The sequence below is a fragment of the Poecilia reticulata genome, chromosome 3 (assembly GCF_904066995.2).
Source record: "Poecilia reticulata chromosome 3, P_reticulata-male-v2, whole genome shotgun sequence".
Lineage (NCBI taxonomy): Eukaryota > Metazoa > Chordata > Actinopteri > Cyprinodontiformes > Poeciliidae > Poecilia > Poecilia reticulata.
The window spans coordinates 6,334,877-6,351,295 of NC_088832.1; the positions used below are offsets into that span (position 1 = coordinate 6,334,877).

The 16,419-nt window shown below is 38.7% G+C and overlaps 1 protein-coding gene across 1 annotated transcript in view; it reads left to right on the top strand.

The window, feature by feature from the left end:
- Positions 1–16,419, top strand: part of itfg1 (integrin alpha FG-GAP repeat containing 1) — a 181,352-nt gene that overhangs the window by 71,219 nt on the left and 93,714 nt on the right. Inside the window, exon 10 of the mRNA XM_008404870.3 lies at positions 371–522. Within this exon, the coding sequence (XP_008403092.2) occupies positions 371–522 (152 nt within the window). The remainder of the gene's footprint in view (positions 1–370; positions 523–16,419) is intronic.

A 16,419-nucleotide genomic window follows, 5' to 3' on the forward strand; every position in this document is an offset into this window, starting at 1 on the left:
GTGGTATAAAATAATACTATGTGGCTGGAAAACACACAATACTACTCCTTTAACTGATTGTTAAACCTTCACCTGTCATTTTGCAGAGCCTTATTGAAATGAACATGATCAAAAATATCTAGATAATTAATTGTTTTGCCTGTATGGTTACTTGGTGACCATGTGATGGACAAGATGGTCAACAAAAAGCATACAGGGAGGATTACAACATCGCCACTTGGAGTTGAAAAGTTAAAAGTGTGAGATTAAAAGTCCATAAAGTTCACAATATCCCAATATTATAATTGTTTTTTATGTCTATGGCAGATCCAAATCTCATTTGAAAGACTCAACAAGGTATTAATTTGTCTGTATGTTTTTGTTTTTCCAGTGGGTGCCAGTCCTGTCCGATTTCAAGCAAAGGGACACCGTTTGGGGCTTTGTATCGTTAGACCCCACCCATCCAGTGGTCCTGCATCTCGGTGACTACAACCTGGACGGCTTCCCTGATGCACTAGTGATCCTCCGCAACACCAGCGGCAGGTCAGAAGAGAAAACCTATCACTGTTCTCAGTTTTCTGGTGAAAAATGAAGGTCCATGCTTCGGATGATTCTTTACAAATAGACAGTGCTGTAAAAAAAAAAAGTAAATCAGCTTTGACATTTGTACTGATTTAGCTTTTTAGTTGTGTTTAGCCATTTCAGATCATCAAAATAATTTTCGCATATTTTCAACTCATTTATTAAAGGGGTAAAAAACTATACAAGAGACGGAAACCATTTGACAACATGACGTAGACAAAAAAGATCTAAAGAAGCAACACATGCTGCCTCGATCCAGTAACTGAGAAAAACAGATGAGAAACCAAACCAAACTATCAACAGTTTTCAGTCTGGATCTTGTTACATAACCATTTCTAATGCGTTGGAGTCATTTGAACCATAGTGAGAACCATCAAATGGAGAAACTACTGACTGGTGAAACTTGAAGACTTTGGGAAAAATATTGTGTTTGCTGCTTATAAAGACTTGCAGGCTGTTGCATTTGCCTTAAAACACTCGATTTAAAAACTGTAATGGTGAATGAATGGCCATCAGTTTGCTGCCTTAAGCTTAAGCACACTTAGGTTATCTAACAGTTAGTCAGAAAAATGAAGGTTTGGTGTGGCTTAGTCAAAATGCAAAGTGAGATGCTGTTTTGATCTTCATGCTTTAAAATCCTAAAACCGCATGCGGGGTCAGTGCGACCCTGCCAGACCATTCACAGGGTAAAAATAGTTTAAGGTGAACGCTTTGTCCTCCACTTCTCATGATGATAAAAAAAATGGAGAAAGAAAACCTAGAAAATTGAGTCTGGGAAGGTGAAAACTTGAAATATAAAAATTGTAGGAACCCAAACAGCATGTAGTTTTTAACTTCGGCCCAGGTCAGTGTGAATAGCTTTCCGCACAAATCCAAATCATCCTCATTTTGACGTACGTCGTCTAATCATTTAAATTTGCTGTGAAATATTTCACCCTTGGACAAGATAATTTTAGCTGCTGCAACTGGGAACACAAAACGCCATGGATCAGAGCTTAATAAATCCAAATACATACTTAAGGAGCTTATGCAAATTGTTAAGGCTTCCGCAAATTACAAATGTTTCTGTTTTTTATTTTATTTTCACAAAAATCATCCAGTTCAGGCTACACGTATTGCATTGACTACTATGAAATGAATGTACTTGATCTAACAGTTCTTCCTGTTAATTTTAGTGTCTCCTCTGGTTTTTACTTACAAACAGAGTCATTGGTGTGTTTGCAAACAACAAGCGACTTAATTCCACAGATCGCTCTGTGATCAAACCAAAATCTCAGACTTGGGAGCAAAAACCAATTTCTCTCAATTTAATCTGAACAGAAAAGCAGGAGAACAGACAGCTAAGGTGAACTTGTTCGCCGACTTTTCTCAGCCCGATAAGCCGGCCCTTTAAAGAATTCCTGTGCTGTGTTCCGGCGCACGAGTGCCATGCGCATCAGGAACGGGACGTATGTATTTGTTGAAGGACTTATGTGGATTATCTGTCCTCAGAGATGAAGATAAGATAGTTGCAGGGGTCAGAGCCGTGATTGTCCATGCATACTGATTTCCTTGTAAGAGAGAGAGTAATAGAGAATGTGCCTGCTTGTGCTTATTACGCTAGAGATGGGATAAAGTTGAGCCTGAGCTAAAGACAAATACCTCTGAACCCCAGTTTCTAATTTAGGCACTATATAATCACCAGTAAGTCGTGTTGAGCTTAACTTTTTGTGTTTGAAGAGGAGTTCCATCTCACTCGCTCTTATCCTACCAGCTATTGCTTCTCTATTTTTCTTTTTTCCTTTTTCCATTTGATTCTCATTTTAAGCCTGAGCTTTGAAATCTTGTGCTTGGAGTGTCTTCGTTGCAAAGCTTTGAATGCAATCGTACTTCATCTATAGCATTGGATTTCTCAACATCAGCATTGAAAGAAAGGACAGGAGGTCTGTCTGTTGTACATACAGGAGTGAAGCTTTATCACAAATTACTGTCTTAAAGCAGCAGTAGGTAGCTTTTATAAAAAATGTTTCTTGTATATAAATGTTATTAAATTCAACCTGTACATGTGGCAATCTTAGTCGGAACTCAACACAAGATGTTCCTTTTGGATCAAAGCGGCTGTTTAGCCTTATTTCTACATGGCAACATGAAAATAAATCAGTTTTGGTGTGACAGCCATTTATGGCTACTTACCTCTGTAATGAGCACATAAAGTGCAACATCAACCTCTCCATCCTGGTCGTTTTATTGCCTGCATATGTCTGAAGCCGCTTCAGACTCTTCCCATTCAGCAAGCTGCTGTTAACTTTAAATGTCTTTTAAGATGCTTTCTGAATATTTTAATGTTCATAGGGCAGGATAAAAGGATACATTCTTGGATGAAGGCATAGTTCTGGATGTTTCCCCTCAAACTAAAAAAACTATCAAGTCGCATTTCACACTTTTCACTCACAACAACGATTGCCGTTCACAAACGTAGAATGTTTATATAGTTTCATCAGGTGATCTGATGTTTATTTTTTCTCTGCTGGGAAAATATCTGTTTTATTCTCACTTTGATGCTCATCATGCAGTAAAGCTTTGCTCTGTCTTTGTTTTTTTTTCCTCTCCTTCTTTTTTCTGCCAAGAGGCTTTCAGCTAGCCAAATATTTAGAGCACCCATAACTGATCTATTTTAAGTCCCTCTTCTTCGTCTTTGTTTCTCCATCTTTCACTCCTCACTACATTACAGCTTTCTCTTTATCCTTTCAATTAGTTATTTATAGCTTATTTCAGATAAAAGTCCTGCCGGTTCACTTCACCTCCCAGCAAAAAGTGAATACTGATTTAACTGTTCACAGCAGAAAAGCAGAGGGTGTGAGATGAAAGTAATCTACTGGAAACAATAGAACAATGAGCGGATGGACGCAGCGAGTGGAATAAATTAAACCAAAACTGAAATGTTGTCGAGGAGTGTGTAGGTCACCTTCTAGAGCTGCTCCGTTGTGTTTTTTCTTAAAGTTCAAGTTTAAAAACTTGAACGTTTTTTGTGCTATGAAGAAATGAAACAACATTTTAAAGTTTTTTTACCCCGTTATTTCCCTGTTAGTTTTAATACAGCATATTTAAAGGTTTGACAGCATCCTGTTAATGTGTCAACCACCTGGGACAAAAGAAAATCAGCTCTAGAACAGTTTCTTGCTTTGTTACTTTCCGACATTAGAAATAAAAAAAATAGCTACATAACAGTTTGGATTAAACAAGCTATCACCTAATTACAGTTGCATGGTGATGAAAGAGAAACTAAATCACACAGAGGGGAAAAACAGTCATTGAAGAATAAACTAGAGTAAATAATGAATAGTCGTATTAAAATAATCCAAATGGCAAAAATGCTGTTAAATTAACAAATTTGATTAATTTGTGAAATAAAGTATTTCAGTCGGGGCTTAATATAATTTTCTGAATGATTTTTTCCCCTCAGTTGAAATCAAATTAATATAAACTTTACATTTTTGTTTAAATAATATAGTCTAAACATTATATCACTTGTATATCAAAATGGAAAGAACATTTAGAATCAGGTTAATTTCAGACATCAGTTCAAATATCCTCAAAAATATTACACATTTTCAACAGGAATATAACACAAAGAAACATAATCAGCTTGTGAGATAAACCGAAAGTATTTCAAATGGCATGGCTCTATTTTAGGACATGAAAACAGAATTATATCTTGTATTACCGCCACCTATGGTGTGCTTGTAAAACCTTTGCACCGTTGCTTTCGATGTGTTAGGTTGGCTTTACTGGCTTTGACCAAAAGTCAGTGATCCCCACTTTTTCCGCCATAAAACCAAAATCTGCAGAAACTAGCCTGAAAGTGTGACCTCCATGTTTTTTCAAAACCTGTGAAGACTGTGAAAGCGCTGAGAGCTTAACAAGCCTCATAGCAACTCTTACCCTGAGATTATATAACACACAGGTGGACTATATTTGGTAAGGATGATGACTTGTAAAGGCACACTGGATTTTATTTACTGTTTAATTCCAAGTCATTTTTTTAAACCATGTAATCCTTTTCTTTCTTTGTCAAAATTAAGAGCCAATTTGTGTTAGCGACTCCCGGAAAATCCTACTAAATTATACAGAGATTTATGGTTGCAACATGAACAAAATGTGAAAAGTCTTAGGGGATATGAATACTTTTTACAAAGAGGCACCAAACTAATAACAGAGTTTTGTTTTTTTTGTAAAGTAATAGATCATCTCTACATAGGAGACAGGTTCTGTGTCAGCGCTTCTGCAAAGGCTCATTAAGAACGACGGGGCAGACCGAAGATGTGGGTGAATCTGTATATTTGTGTCAGTATCGATGTGTTTCAGCGAAAGCTCTATACGACTCGTGTCCTGAGGATCCATGTTATATCCAGGTCACAGAACAGACGGTGACTCTCTCTCTGCCTGTCTTGCTGCGTCTTGCACATGCAGGCAAACACGCTCAAACAGATGATCATCACAACAAATAGTACATGGCTGGTGAGAGGAAGCCTTGTAGATGTTTCTGTTTGCAGAAAAACAAGCACTGTGGGATGCTGGGGACGAGTGAAGCAGCATAATGAAAGAGACATTGACACACACACTGTGAGGTAAAGCGCTATAAAAGTAGATTTTTTTTTTATTCTGCTTTTTCTCTTTTATGATTTTATCACTTCGAGAATGTTTCACAAGATTCCTATAGATAAAACACAGTTCTTGACTGTGTAAATGTTGCAGTGTGACCACTGGGCAGCTAGAGGCTAGAATTACAGAACCTATAATACATCCAGAACGCTGCTGCTCGTGTTTTCACTAAAACCAGGAGGATGGAGCACATCACCCCAATTCTGAAGTCCTTACACTGGCTTTAAGATTGCGTTCACACGAGCCATGTTTAGTCTGCTTTTATTTGCCTGGAAAGACTGGTTCAATTGGGGAGGTGTGAATGAGCAATCGAACTGTGACGTGGACCAAAAAGGTGAAGTTTGGTCGGCCTAAAAACCCAGGTCTCCAGTGAACTCTGGTGTGGTTCAAAATGCATTTGTGGATGTACGCGGACCACAGACTGCTCCAAAAACAGGAAGTGTCCAACAGCACAGGGCATTCTGGGTCAATATAACCAAAACAAACGTCTAGCTCTAGCGGGAGAAATGGCTCATCGTCTTCTACCAAAGACAAAAGAGAAATCCTATAACTACTAAAATCTGACGTCATTCCATTTTGGTTTATATTTTGTGAAGAAGGAAGTTGCGCTCAGGTCGTCTTCAGTGTTTTTTGTGTATATTCTTTCAGTAGTTCTTGGTGCACAGGCGAAAAGGTGAGGGGGAGACAGGTTTCACCAAATACTTCTATTCAGATTGTTTGACACAGCGCAGTGAGAATGTGAACCGCAGCAGCTGAAATTTGTAACAAATGTTGCAATTTGGGTCCCAAATCGAGTCTACTGGACTATCAGGTGTGAAAACACCCTAAAATATTGTTGTTAGTTTATAAATCACTGAATGAAATCAACCTAACAGAGCTACTCTAACATAATGCCACCAGGAGCACCGCAACTGATTATGGAAATAAATTAACAGTCAGAAATTGGGAGGAACATTTTTAAAGCACAACTTTTTCCATGCACTTTGTAAACTTCCATCATCATATCAAGTAAGTGACAGCATTTGACAAAGAGAGTCGACCTCCTTTAATGTAATCATTAATGAGAGCAGACACACATGCTCATTAAATTAGCAGTAGCTCCATATTCAGGAATATTCTCCAGAAAATTAAAAATATTCACTGTTAACTCCAGATCAGCTGGTAGCCATTAGCAGCGCTACACCGATGAGTGAATGTGACAGAGCAGTGTTACCAGACAGGCAGAGGACAGCCGCATCATGTTGCATGCATTATGCAACCGTCTGCCTCTGTATTACCAACAAAACCCTTTGACAAGTGTCAACGGTATATCTGGAGTTTGACGTGCGATTGGACAGAAGTCTCTACCAGCTGCCGCTCCAGCGCTGTTGGGGAACATCAGTAAATATTACACCAAATATTACAGGTCACACTTAAACCGCTTGTGTGCGTCTGTGTGTGTGCGTGCGTGCGTGCGTGCGTGCGTGCGTGCGTGCGTGCGTGTGTGTGTGTGTGATATACGATCGGATATGTCAGTCAGCAGCCCTCATAGAATAGGATTATCCTCAGCTGCAATCGTGGGTTTTTTTTTCTTACTTCTCTGCATTGCACCACACACTGATTAAAGAGCAGTTTGAAAGTCTGATCTGCCTCAAGTGACTTGGATATAAAGACACATGCGAACATAAGACACATGTTCGCATGTGTCTTATGTGCACATCGGCTTATAACGCTGCAGCAAATGAAAACAACAGTCAGATCGTCATCTGGACAGCTTTCAGCTTTTAAAGACCCAGAGTTGTTACGGTTTCATTACGATTTTTGATTAAAAACGAAAACGTCAATATTGGAAGGATAGTGAACGAGGACATGGATGGAGCTAAATACAAGGCAACAGTAGAAGGAAACCTGTTGGTGATTAAAGTTCAGACTGGAGGTTCATCTTCAGCAAGCATGTCAGCAACCCACTAACATGAGGCTAACGCTACAACTGCAGCATCAGAGAGTTAAAGACGGATGTTTACAGACACACTTCGTCCAGTCAGACTGAGCCTGAGCTGTTTCACAGTGTAGAATAGAGGAGAAAAATTCAGAGAAAGACCTAGTCCAAAATACGCTCTGTTGTGATTACAGCTAATGGTGGTTCTATAAAGTATCTACTAAAATTCACAGCACAAATTTCAGATTTCTTATTGATAAACAAATTATGATTTTCCTTTCACTTCACTATTACGTTTGATTCCATCAAAAACAAAAATAAAGTCAGTCTGAGTTTGTGACTGGAACAGGCCATGATGCATGGCACCATATCTAGATGTTTAAGTTTTGTGTTTCCCACAGTTGTTGGCTGATGTCAATATTAATTTGGCCTTAGAATCACAATCATAGTCAATGAACTAATTAGTACCAGCACGACATTGTTTGAAAGAAGTTTATTAAATATGCAATCAATGCATTTCAATAATAGAAATCCATAGTTAAGTTTCCACTTTACTGCAGTGTTTTCCCAATGGATTCAGGCCATGATAATGCAAAACATTTTTATTATTTATTTATTATAGATTACAGTACAAGATACATAACAAAGTCACATTGATGAAAAGGGGGAGGGGGAAGTACTGTAGGTTAATGAATGAATGACCGTGTGTGTAAGCAGTGATGGTGAACTGAATGACATAACATTGACACTGTCATCAGCATGTAAAGAATTCAAAATAACAAGGTAATAAACAGGTATGATCAGTGATGATCATAAAAAACCAATACATTACCAAATAAACATAAATATGCAATGAATCAATCAATGCTGTTAAAAAGAATTACATTAGGATGAGAAAGGAAGAATAGTGCAGAAGAAATGAGAAAGAAAACTTAAGAGACAACATGAATTGCTTGTGTTTAACTGAGATCAGTTAATAAACGAAAGTATATTTTATATTGTGAAGCGCCTGCAAAATTATCTCCTCTACTAATCAATATCTGAGCTTTATGATTCAGAAAAAAGAGAAATTTTACATCTTTTCTTTCTATATTCATTTCTGGTATCTGAATTTCTGTCTGCTCATAATTATTAGTCCAAATAGACACATCTATGCAGATGGTGCATAGATGTACTTTATGTGTCTGTGACCATGAGTTTTAACCACAAGTAAAGTGTGCTGCTAGTAAAAGGTACAGATGTTCAGAGCTGCTGATGCCCCCCCCCCTCCAAAAAAAAGAGCTGATGCAGCAGATGAGCTCTTAATTGGCTTGGATCCTCTTTTTTCTACAGTAAGCTCAGATTTAATTATTTTTTGTAACCAAATGGTATTCATTTTTACTTGCACATCCATAAAATGGTGCTTTTAAAGGTTGTTCTAATGTGTTTGGGGGTCGGTCATGCTTCAGTTTCACCGACGCCATTTGTTTTTGAAGCAGAGCCGTTTTCATCATTAACAGACATAAAGGACAGAAGAACTGGTGATTCCACATCACAGTTTTTCAGCTTAGTGGAAAAATGTGAAAAACCCGTAATTGATTCAATGATAATAAAAAAACATATTGTGTCTAGTTAATTTGGCTTCTTTGCTCGAAATATTTCTCACCAAGTAGCACAATGTGTGAAAACTATTGGTCTGTGTTAGGGATGAACAATCGGTCGATATATTCCAATATACTAGAACTCATTTTTCCAATAACTCCGATACCAATACCAATATTTTTTTTCCTACACCTACTTATTGAAACTATATGGCTTTCTCTACTGTGGAATTAAGATACTGCATTATCTTTGTCAATTTAGCCTGTTACTAAATGCTAACACTAAAAATGAAGCTGAAAATAACATTTTCAACTTGCTTTATGTTTATTGTCAAATTTACTCATGACATTTGCTCTCCAAGACAACAACAACACGAAACGGTGCAAATTTGAGGTTGTGCTGAGCTGCAGGCATCATCACTGGTTGTCATATAAAAACACCTTTTATGTTGGTGAGTTACATTGACGGAATGGCCGATATTAAATATTACAGCTAATATCGGCCGATACCTATACTATTCTGGTATACTCCTACTTCATCCAGATGTTTTATCCGATTATTCTTTTTTGTGTGTAGTGGACACTTCATCCTGTCCTTTTTTTCTAACTTTCTCACTTCTGGTTACTGCTGCCACCTCTGTGTGAATATTAAGCAAGTTGTCAAACACTCCAGGTCCTAATTCCATTCACATGTATCATTTTTCATTTATCCTAGAAATAACTCATAAGTCCGTGTTCTCCTCGTCCTTTTCCTGAACTGAGACAACCTGTATCTGTCAAAAACAGTTCATAGGTTATCAATCCAATCCATCAACTACTTGACATACTTGCTAAGCAATCAGCTTTTGGACATTTATTCAGCTTTTGCTTTTTTCCCTCCCCATTTTCCCCACTGTACAGGCAAACCCTAGTCTTCCAACAAAAGCCACCAGAGATTCTCCCTTTTCAAACAACCGCTGCCATTCAGCATAAACATAATGACTTTTTTTTCTCACCCATTTACTTTAAAAACTAATTAAATCTTTCCTGTTAAGGCTTTAAGGGCCTCTTAGGGATTGAATGAGGGGGTCTGTGCATGCAAAAAGACAGAAGGGAAGACTGTCTTTATTTCATTATGTCGACAAGACAGATGTTGAATTGAAGAATGAAAAGTGAGGTAAATAAAAGCCTCACCTCGGATGTTACAATCACTTATGCTCTGATGTGTTGCTGAATTAGTCATTCCATAACATTTATGCCTCCGACTGGAACATGTTTAGAGTTGATATTCACTGACAATAAAAATAGAAGCTACAGAGTCCTGCATTGTAATGTGTTAGGGTGTATGTAATGTATTATTTTTAATATTGATTAAATATAAAGCCCGGCACATTGTGTTGCATCATTTTTCGTTCAGCAGACTACAAGCCAACATGCCCAAGTGGTGTGTGTAAACCCAAAATTCACCCTCACTGCTTCATAGGAATTGTAAGTGGGAACAGGGAGCTGCTTATAAAATACACTAAGATACTGATAATTGTAAGTGTGAGCTGCTCTATACAAGAATACATTTTAATAATGTTAACACAATGACAGAAAAGAAAGACAAGCAGCAATGACTTCAATATTTTAACTGTCCCCTAAATCGACAAAGCTTCTAGTTTGAACACGACTGTACGATAAATGGTTCGTGGAAAGTCTTGAATATGCTGAAAAATGTTTTCTTTTTCTCATCACAGTCCAGAGTTTCCTTCAGAAAACTTGCTAAGCCATTTATAAATTGTTTGCACTTCAGTTATTTCATCCTAATTAAAGTGTTCAAAATTTATCCATGACTTGTCACTTCATTCGCTGAGGGTTTTATGGTGTAGACGGGTAAAGACAGGCGGTTGTTACAGCGATCCAGTGAATAAAAAATACTTGACCTCAGTCGCCCTATACTGACCATACTATCTTTCCATTGTTGTACTTACTAAAGAGACTCTTTAATCCGTCTTTGCTATCACTGTTACTGGTGTATATATAAAAATAATAATAAACAAGCAATGCTTAGTTTGGCGGGTGCACAAGTAAAGCCTGGTGACCCACCAAGCTTATAATACACTGGTGGAAACCCTGTGGTCCAGCAAACCAACATGTTATGATGGGATTGTTTGATGTTTGTACACCAATAACATTTGTTTTTCTGGGTCTTAACTCAAACTTTACCATGCTGTTCCATGTAAACCAGTGGTTCTTAACCTGGGTTCGATCGAACCCCAGGGGTTCGATGAGTCGGTCTCAGGGGTTCGGCGGAGCATCTGCCGCGGAGGTAAAGACACACTTGTGTAAAGTCGTGATGACGCCCCGCTTTGCCATCACTTGCTCCAGAGGATCACGTTACATTGCTTAGCTAATCAGAGCATCACTGATTGAAGGACTTCCACTCTCAGCATGGATTTGAGGTTGTGTCTTTACTTCAGCAAAGCTCACAGTTTTTACCAAATTCTATAGTCTAAATCTGCTCCTTAGTCGCATCTTTTCGGGTTTGGTACTGCCTCTAGTGGTGTGTGGGTGGTTCCCAGCTAATATAATTACATTACTAAATCAGAATACCGCAAATATTTTGTGTGTCGGGGGGGAGAGGGGGTTGGAATAAGAAGGGTTCGGTGAATGCGCATATGCAACTGGGGGGGTTCGGTACCTCAAAAAAGGTTAAGAACCACTGATGTAAAAATTTCATTGTCTCTCCGCTGGTGTTTTCAGCATGAGCATTTTTTGAACACGCATTTATATTTCCACATGTAAGTGATGCGACTCGTGTTGGAAATGGTCCAATACAACTCAGAAAATAGAACAAAAACGTGTATTTTTCAAAAAAACAAACCTCGAGGAACAGTTTTTTTTTTAATATTCTTATTAATTTTGTTATTGAGGAGGTTTTTGAAGAGGGATGATGGAAATGAACTAGGCTAAGTAGTGGAGTCAGACGGGATCTATGTGGGCCGCTTTATATTTGGTTTACAGTTAGCATCCGCCCTGTTGGGAGTCTCTGCCGCTGCTTGGATGGCAGTTATAAATTGATTCACTTTTCCAACCCATTGTTTCCATCCTTAACCTAATTCTCTATCCCTGTGTGCAATCAGTCTGCTCGCAGCTCACAGGCAACAAAATAAGTGTCTTGTAAATACAACAAAAAGATTTTTTGTTTTTTTAATATCAGACAACAAGCTGATAGTATCTTGCAGATTTGTCCCAGAGACAAAAAATAAACACCGTAGTAGGTTTTGAACATTAAGATACTACAAAGTTGCCACTTAAATGGAAGCGGTGACAGTTTCATGCTGCAAACAGTGAAAGTTTAATTCCAACACTTCCTGCTTTTTGGACTTCTACAGTTTACAAGTGAAATTATGCTTTTTCCTGCATCAGCATTTAAAGATTTTACTTGATTTTTGTACCAACAACACTTCTGTACCTCAAAGTAAGCTTAGCATTTTTTGAGGGCACTAAAGTATCCTTTAAATTCACTGGAGGTCACAGGCACGCACACAAATACGCTATTGATCCTTTGCCCTCAGGAAGAAAGCACATCCTGCTGGCCCCGGAGTGTTTGATGTGGAAATGGTCCGGTCCGGCTTTAAAAGAAGCCCCCACACCCATTCGTCATAAAAGGAACGGTTTAAATGTCACACCTTGCCCTCCGACAGGCTGCTCTGCAAACAAACGTGCAATGCTGGCAGGAGCGTTAGCATCCCATGTTGCCCAGTATGCATGTAGCAGTGTGAGGTGTGATGAAGCTATTTCTGGAATACAAAATGAGGTCACAGATGGAGACAGCTGAACTTAAGTGATTTCTGTTGTACCTCCCGATGCTACATGACAGCGTGTCACATGCACTGTACGCTCCGTGCAGCTGATTACTGGCGACGCCAAATCCCAGAGACTAGAACTGCTATTGTCCTGTACGATCCACCTTCAATTATCGTAGCTGTCTTTGTCGAGGTTCACAAATCAGTGCAGAGACAGGGAAAGCCTTGGAGAAATGTGGCACATCTGCACAGCCCACATTTAGACACATTCATGTGAAGAACTACTCAGGCTGCAGGTCAGGCTCGGTGTCTGACAGTAACAGAATAATGTTAACCCCGCCTGACAAGCCTCCCGTCCTCAGTTAAAGGATACATCTAATCTATTCTGTCTGTGTCTTTGTAGTAAACATGCTACACAAAATAACAAAACCAAACCAGTTTTATGTTGGATGCGTGACATAAAGTAATAAAATATACAAGATCTAGCAACTACAGTAAGAAGCCGCCGACTTCATTTTCGCCCGTAGAAGAAGAAGCACTTGGTGCATGCTGGGATAGTTGTCAGAACGCTGGTTTGTAATCTATTAATAAAGTTTGACTGACCTATCTACCTACCGACCGTCTAGAATCAGCTCGTCTGCAGGTCATTTAGCACCACATTCTCCACAAACATGCTGTGCGCGAACCGAGAAGGTTGACCATCGTCCGGCCACACCCTGGCCCAGTTGCGGAGGGCTCTCCTTGTTAACCGGACTGTTTTGTTGACATTCCGTTTAGTCCATCTACTGGATGCATAACGTAACTCCAGCCTCTACTGTAGCGTCTATTCTATGCGCCTTATAATGTGGTGCGCCTTATATATAAAAAAAGTTTTAAAATAGGCCATTCATTGAAGGTGTGCCTTATAATACGGTGCGCCTTATAGTGTGGAAAATACGGTAATCAAATTCTAGAAGAGTGTATTAGCATTGTAAATTATACATGTGTATGCGCTGCACAGAGAAATAACTTACCCTTGCTGGTAAAATGGTTATCTGCCATCATCGGTGGCCAAGCTAAGTAGCTGAGCATTCACAGCCGGCTCCTTTGTGGAGAAAGTGTTATAGCCCTGCAACCCTTTCTGGACAGACAGCATAGCATAGCATACTCAGCTAGCATAGCATAGAAAGACAGCATAGATGGGAAAACAGTATCATTTAAAGGCTCTTTTACTTTCTCAGTTATAAATTATCTACTGACTTACTTTAATAAAACTACTTTACGGCAATTAGAGTGAATGTGTGCAATACTACATAGAAAACATGTAATGTGATATCACAGATGCAAATTCATGTTTTGGATGTAAGAAATTTTAAATGTAAGCATTTATATTTGATGATAGATGAATGATTTTTAAACTTAAGCAAAATAATAATAATAATAATAATAATAAATAGCAATAGCCACTTTAATTGTTTAATTTTCTCTTTAAAATTTCTGTTCCGTCAATCCTGCATGTTGTATTTTGTTCTCCCGGTTCAGCCCACCTGAATCTAATGATGGTTAAAATCTGTTGAACCATGTTGAAGAAGTAATTCAACCACTTAAAGCTGCTGTGTTGGACCAGGGACATGTCTAAAACCTGGAGGACTCTGACCCTTGAGGACCAGCTGAGCACACCCCTGCTTTCAATTACCTTGTGAACATTCCTTTTTCTCAACATGTCTTGTCTTTTTACTTTTAATGAATAAGTGCTTTACAGCAGCCAATTCCAGTTCAGCCCATTAGTAAAGACACACAGAGGGTTTCAAAACAGTAACAAAACAAAATTAATACATTAATTACTCATACCTTCCCAAGGGTTTAAAATAAAAGTGGTTTGTGAGCAGAATTTTCTACTTCTATAATTAACACAGTGTTGCTCCTCCCCCACCTGTTACTCTTAGCTGTTTAGTTGGAAGAAAGAAGACTTTGCTGTCTCTCACAAGACAAATTTGACCATTTAAAAAATATTTTTGATTGAGGAAACACAGAGAGTAATGGTCTAGAAAAAAAAGCACTATCCATCACCTTGTTTTAAAGACTGCAGTTAGTCAACTGACTGCAGGTTGAGCCTGAGCAGATAGCTGACAAACTAGCTAAAATCAGCTTAAAATCCCAGTTACAGCTTCTCTGTATATGATTTACAAACATGTTTAACTGACTATAGCTGCATTTGCGTTACAAAAAACGTTGTCAATGTTCCGCTAATGTTGAAAAAAACACAGTTTTGCAATTGAGGTGTTTCCATTAAATAAATCCAATTAAAATCACTGGTGAATAATGTTGTTCACACATTAAGTCATTTAAAAACATAATGACATGATTCTCCATTCACTTCCTGTTGCATTCTTCATCATGGTTTGGGCCAGAGGCCACGTCCTGATGTTGATCATGTGACTCTTGTGATGTGTAAAAGGTGTTTCCCTTGCAGATTTGCGAAATAAACCAATTTCGATACGGCCAACAAAATATTTCATCCTAGTGCCAAAACCTTTTCTCATAAAAGAGTTTTTTCGAAATTGGCATGTTTTCATTAATTAGATTTACTTTGAAAGTATCGAACTACCCTATTATACGGACAATGGAAATGCAGCTACTAACATTTCAGTTACAATGTGTTATGTTCACTGTTTTGTTATCTTATTTGCGCTAAACAATGCCATCTAGTGGTCATTTTTGGAAGTTGTCAAAAAGCAGTAGGGCAGTGGTTCTTAACCTGGGTTCGATGAGTCGGTCTCGGGTTCGGCGGAGCCTCTGCCGCGGAGGTAAAGACACACTTGTGTAAAGACGTGATGACGCCCCGCTTTGCCATCACTTGCTGCAGAGGATCACGTTACATTGCTTAGCCAATTGAAGGAGCACTGATTGAAGGAGCTTCACTCTCAGCATGGATTTGAACAGTGGTGGGAAGTAACTGTACTTAAGTACAATTTTCATGTATCTGTACTTTACTTAAGTAGATTTAATAATGGGTACTTTCTACTTTTACTCCACTACATTTTACAGTAAGTATCTGTACTTTCTACTTCACTACATTTCTACAAAACTGTCGCGTTACTCGTTACATCCAAGTTGCATTGCTCTTTTTTTCCGTTAAAATGTGAAGTTCAGGGACTTAAGGTGGCGCCGTAAAATCCAAGCAATAACGTGACTTAGTGTCTGTTGTCACCCATCGGCTCCCCCTTTACTCCCACGCGGAGCTCCAGACATGCGCAGTGGTTTCCTCTGAGTGTCAGTAATATAATAACGCTGCATAAATCATAAGATATGGCGACATGTAAAATCAGCAGCGCTTCGCTTTCACAGACGGTGGGACTTCGTCCAATTTTTAACTTCACTTGGAAGGAAAGCTTAAAGAAAGGTAAGCTCCGTGGACGTGATGCTAGCAAAGCTAGCTGTACTGACTGAGACACATATTGCATCTGCGATGAAAAAAGGTTGCCACTCATGCACTGAATTACTGTGTGGAGGTGTTGACTGAGGTGTTGCATATATGGGACAACGCTGTGACCAAAGTGCAATATAGTAATATGACATTCAGGAACGATCCGAATCGGATCTTGACCAAGTCCTATAGTGCTGAAGCCTCATTGAGAGCCGTTCTTTGTTCTTGTAATGCTCTGCGTACACTGCAGTAGCTATTTTATTTCATTAAAATATCTTTATATTTAATTGGCGAATAAATAAAACAAGAACGTAAGAACGCAGAGCATGCTCATTGCTCTTTGTTTTCGTCACCTGTCATGGTGGAAGACGTTGCAGCAGGAGGGAGGATGAGAACAGTCACGGTGCTCCTCCTGCTTGGTTACTTCTTGCTTATTGGGCCTTGGACAGTGTTCATAGTTGAGCGTTGTTAATTGCTATGTTTAATGGTGCAGACAATTATTATTTCTGACATTGGCAATATGGGCAACCGCCCAGGGTGTTA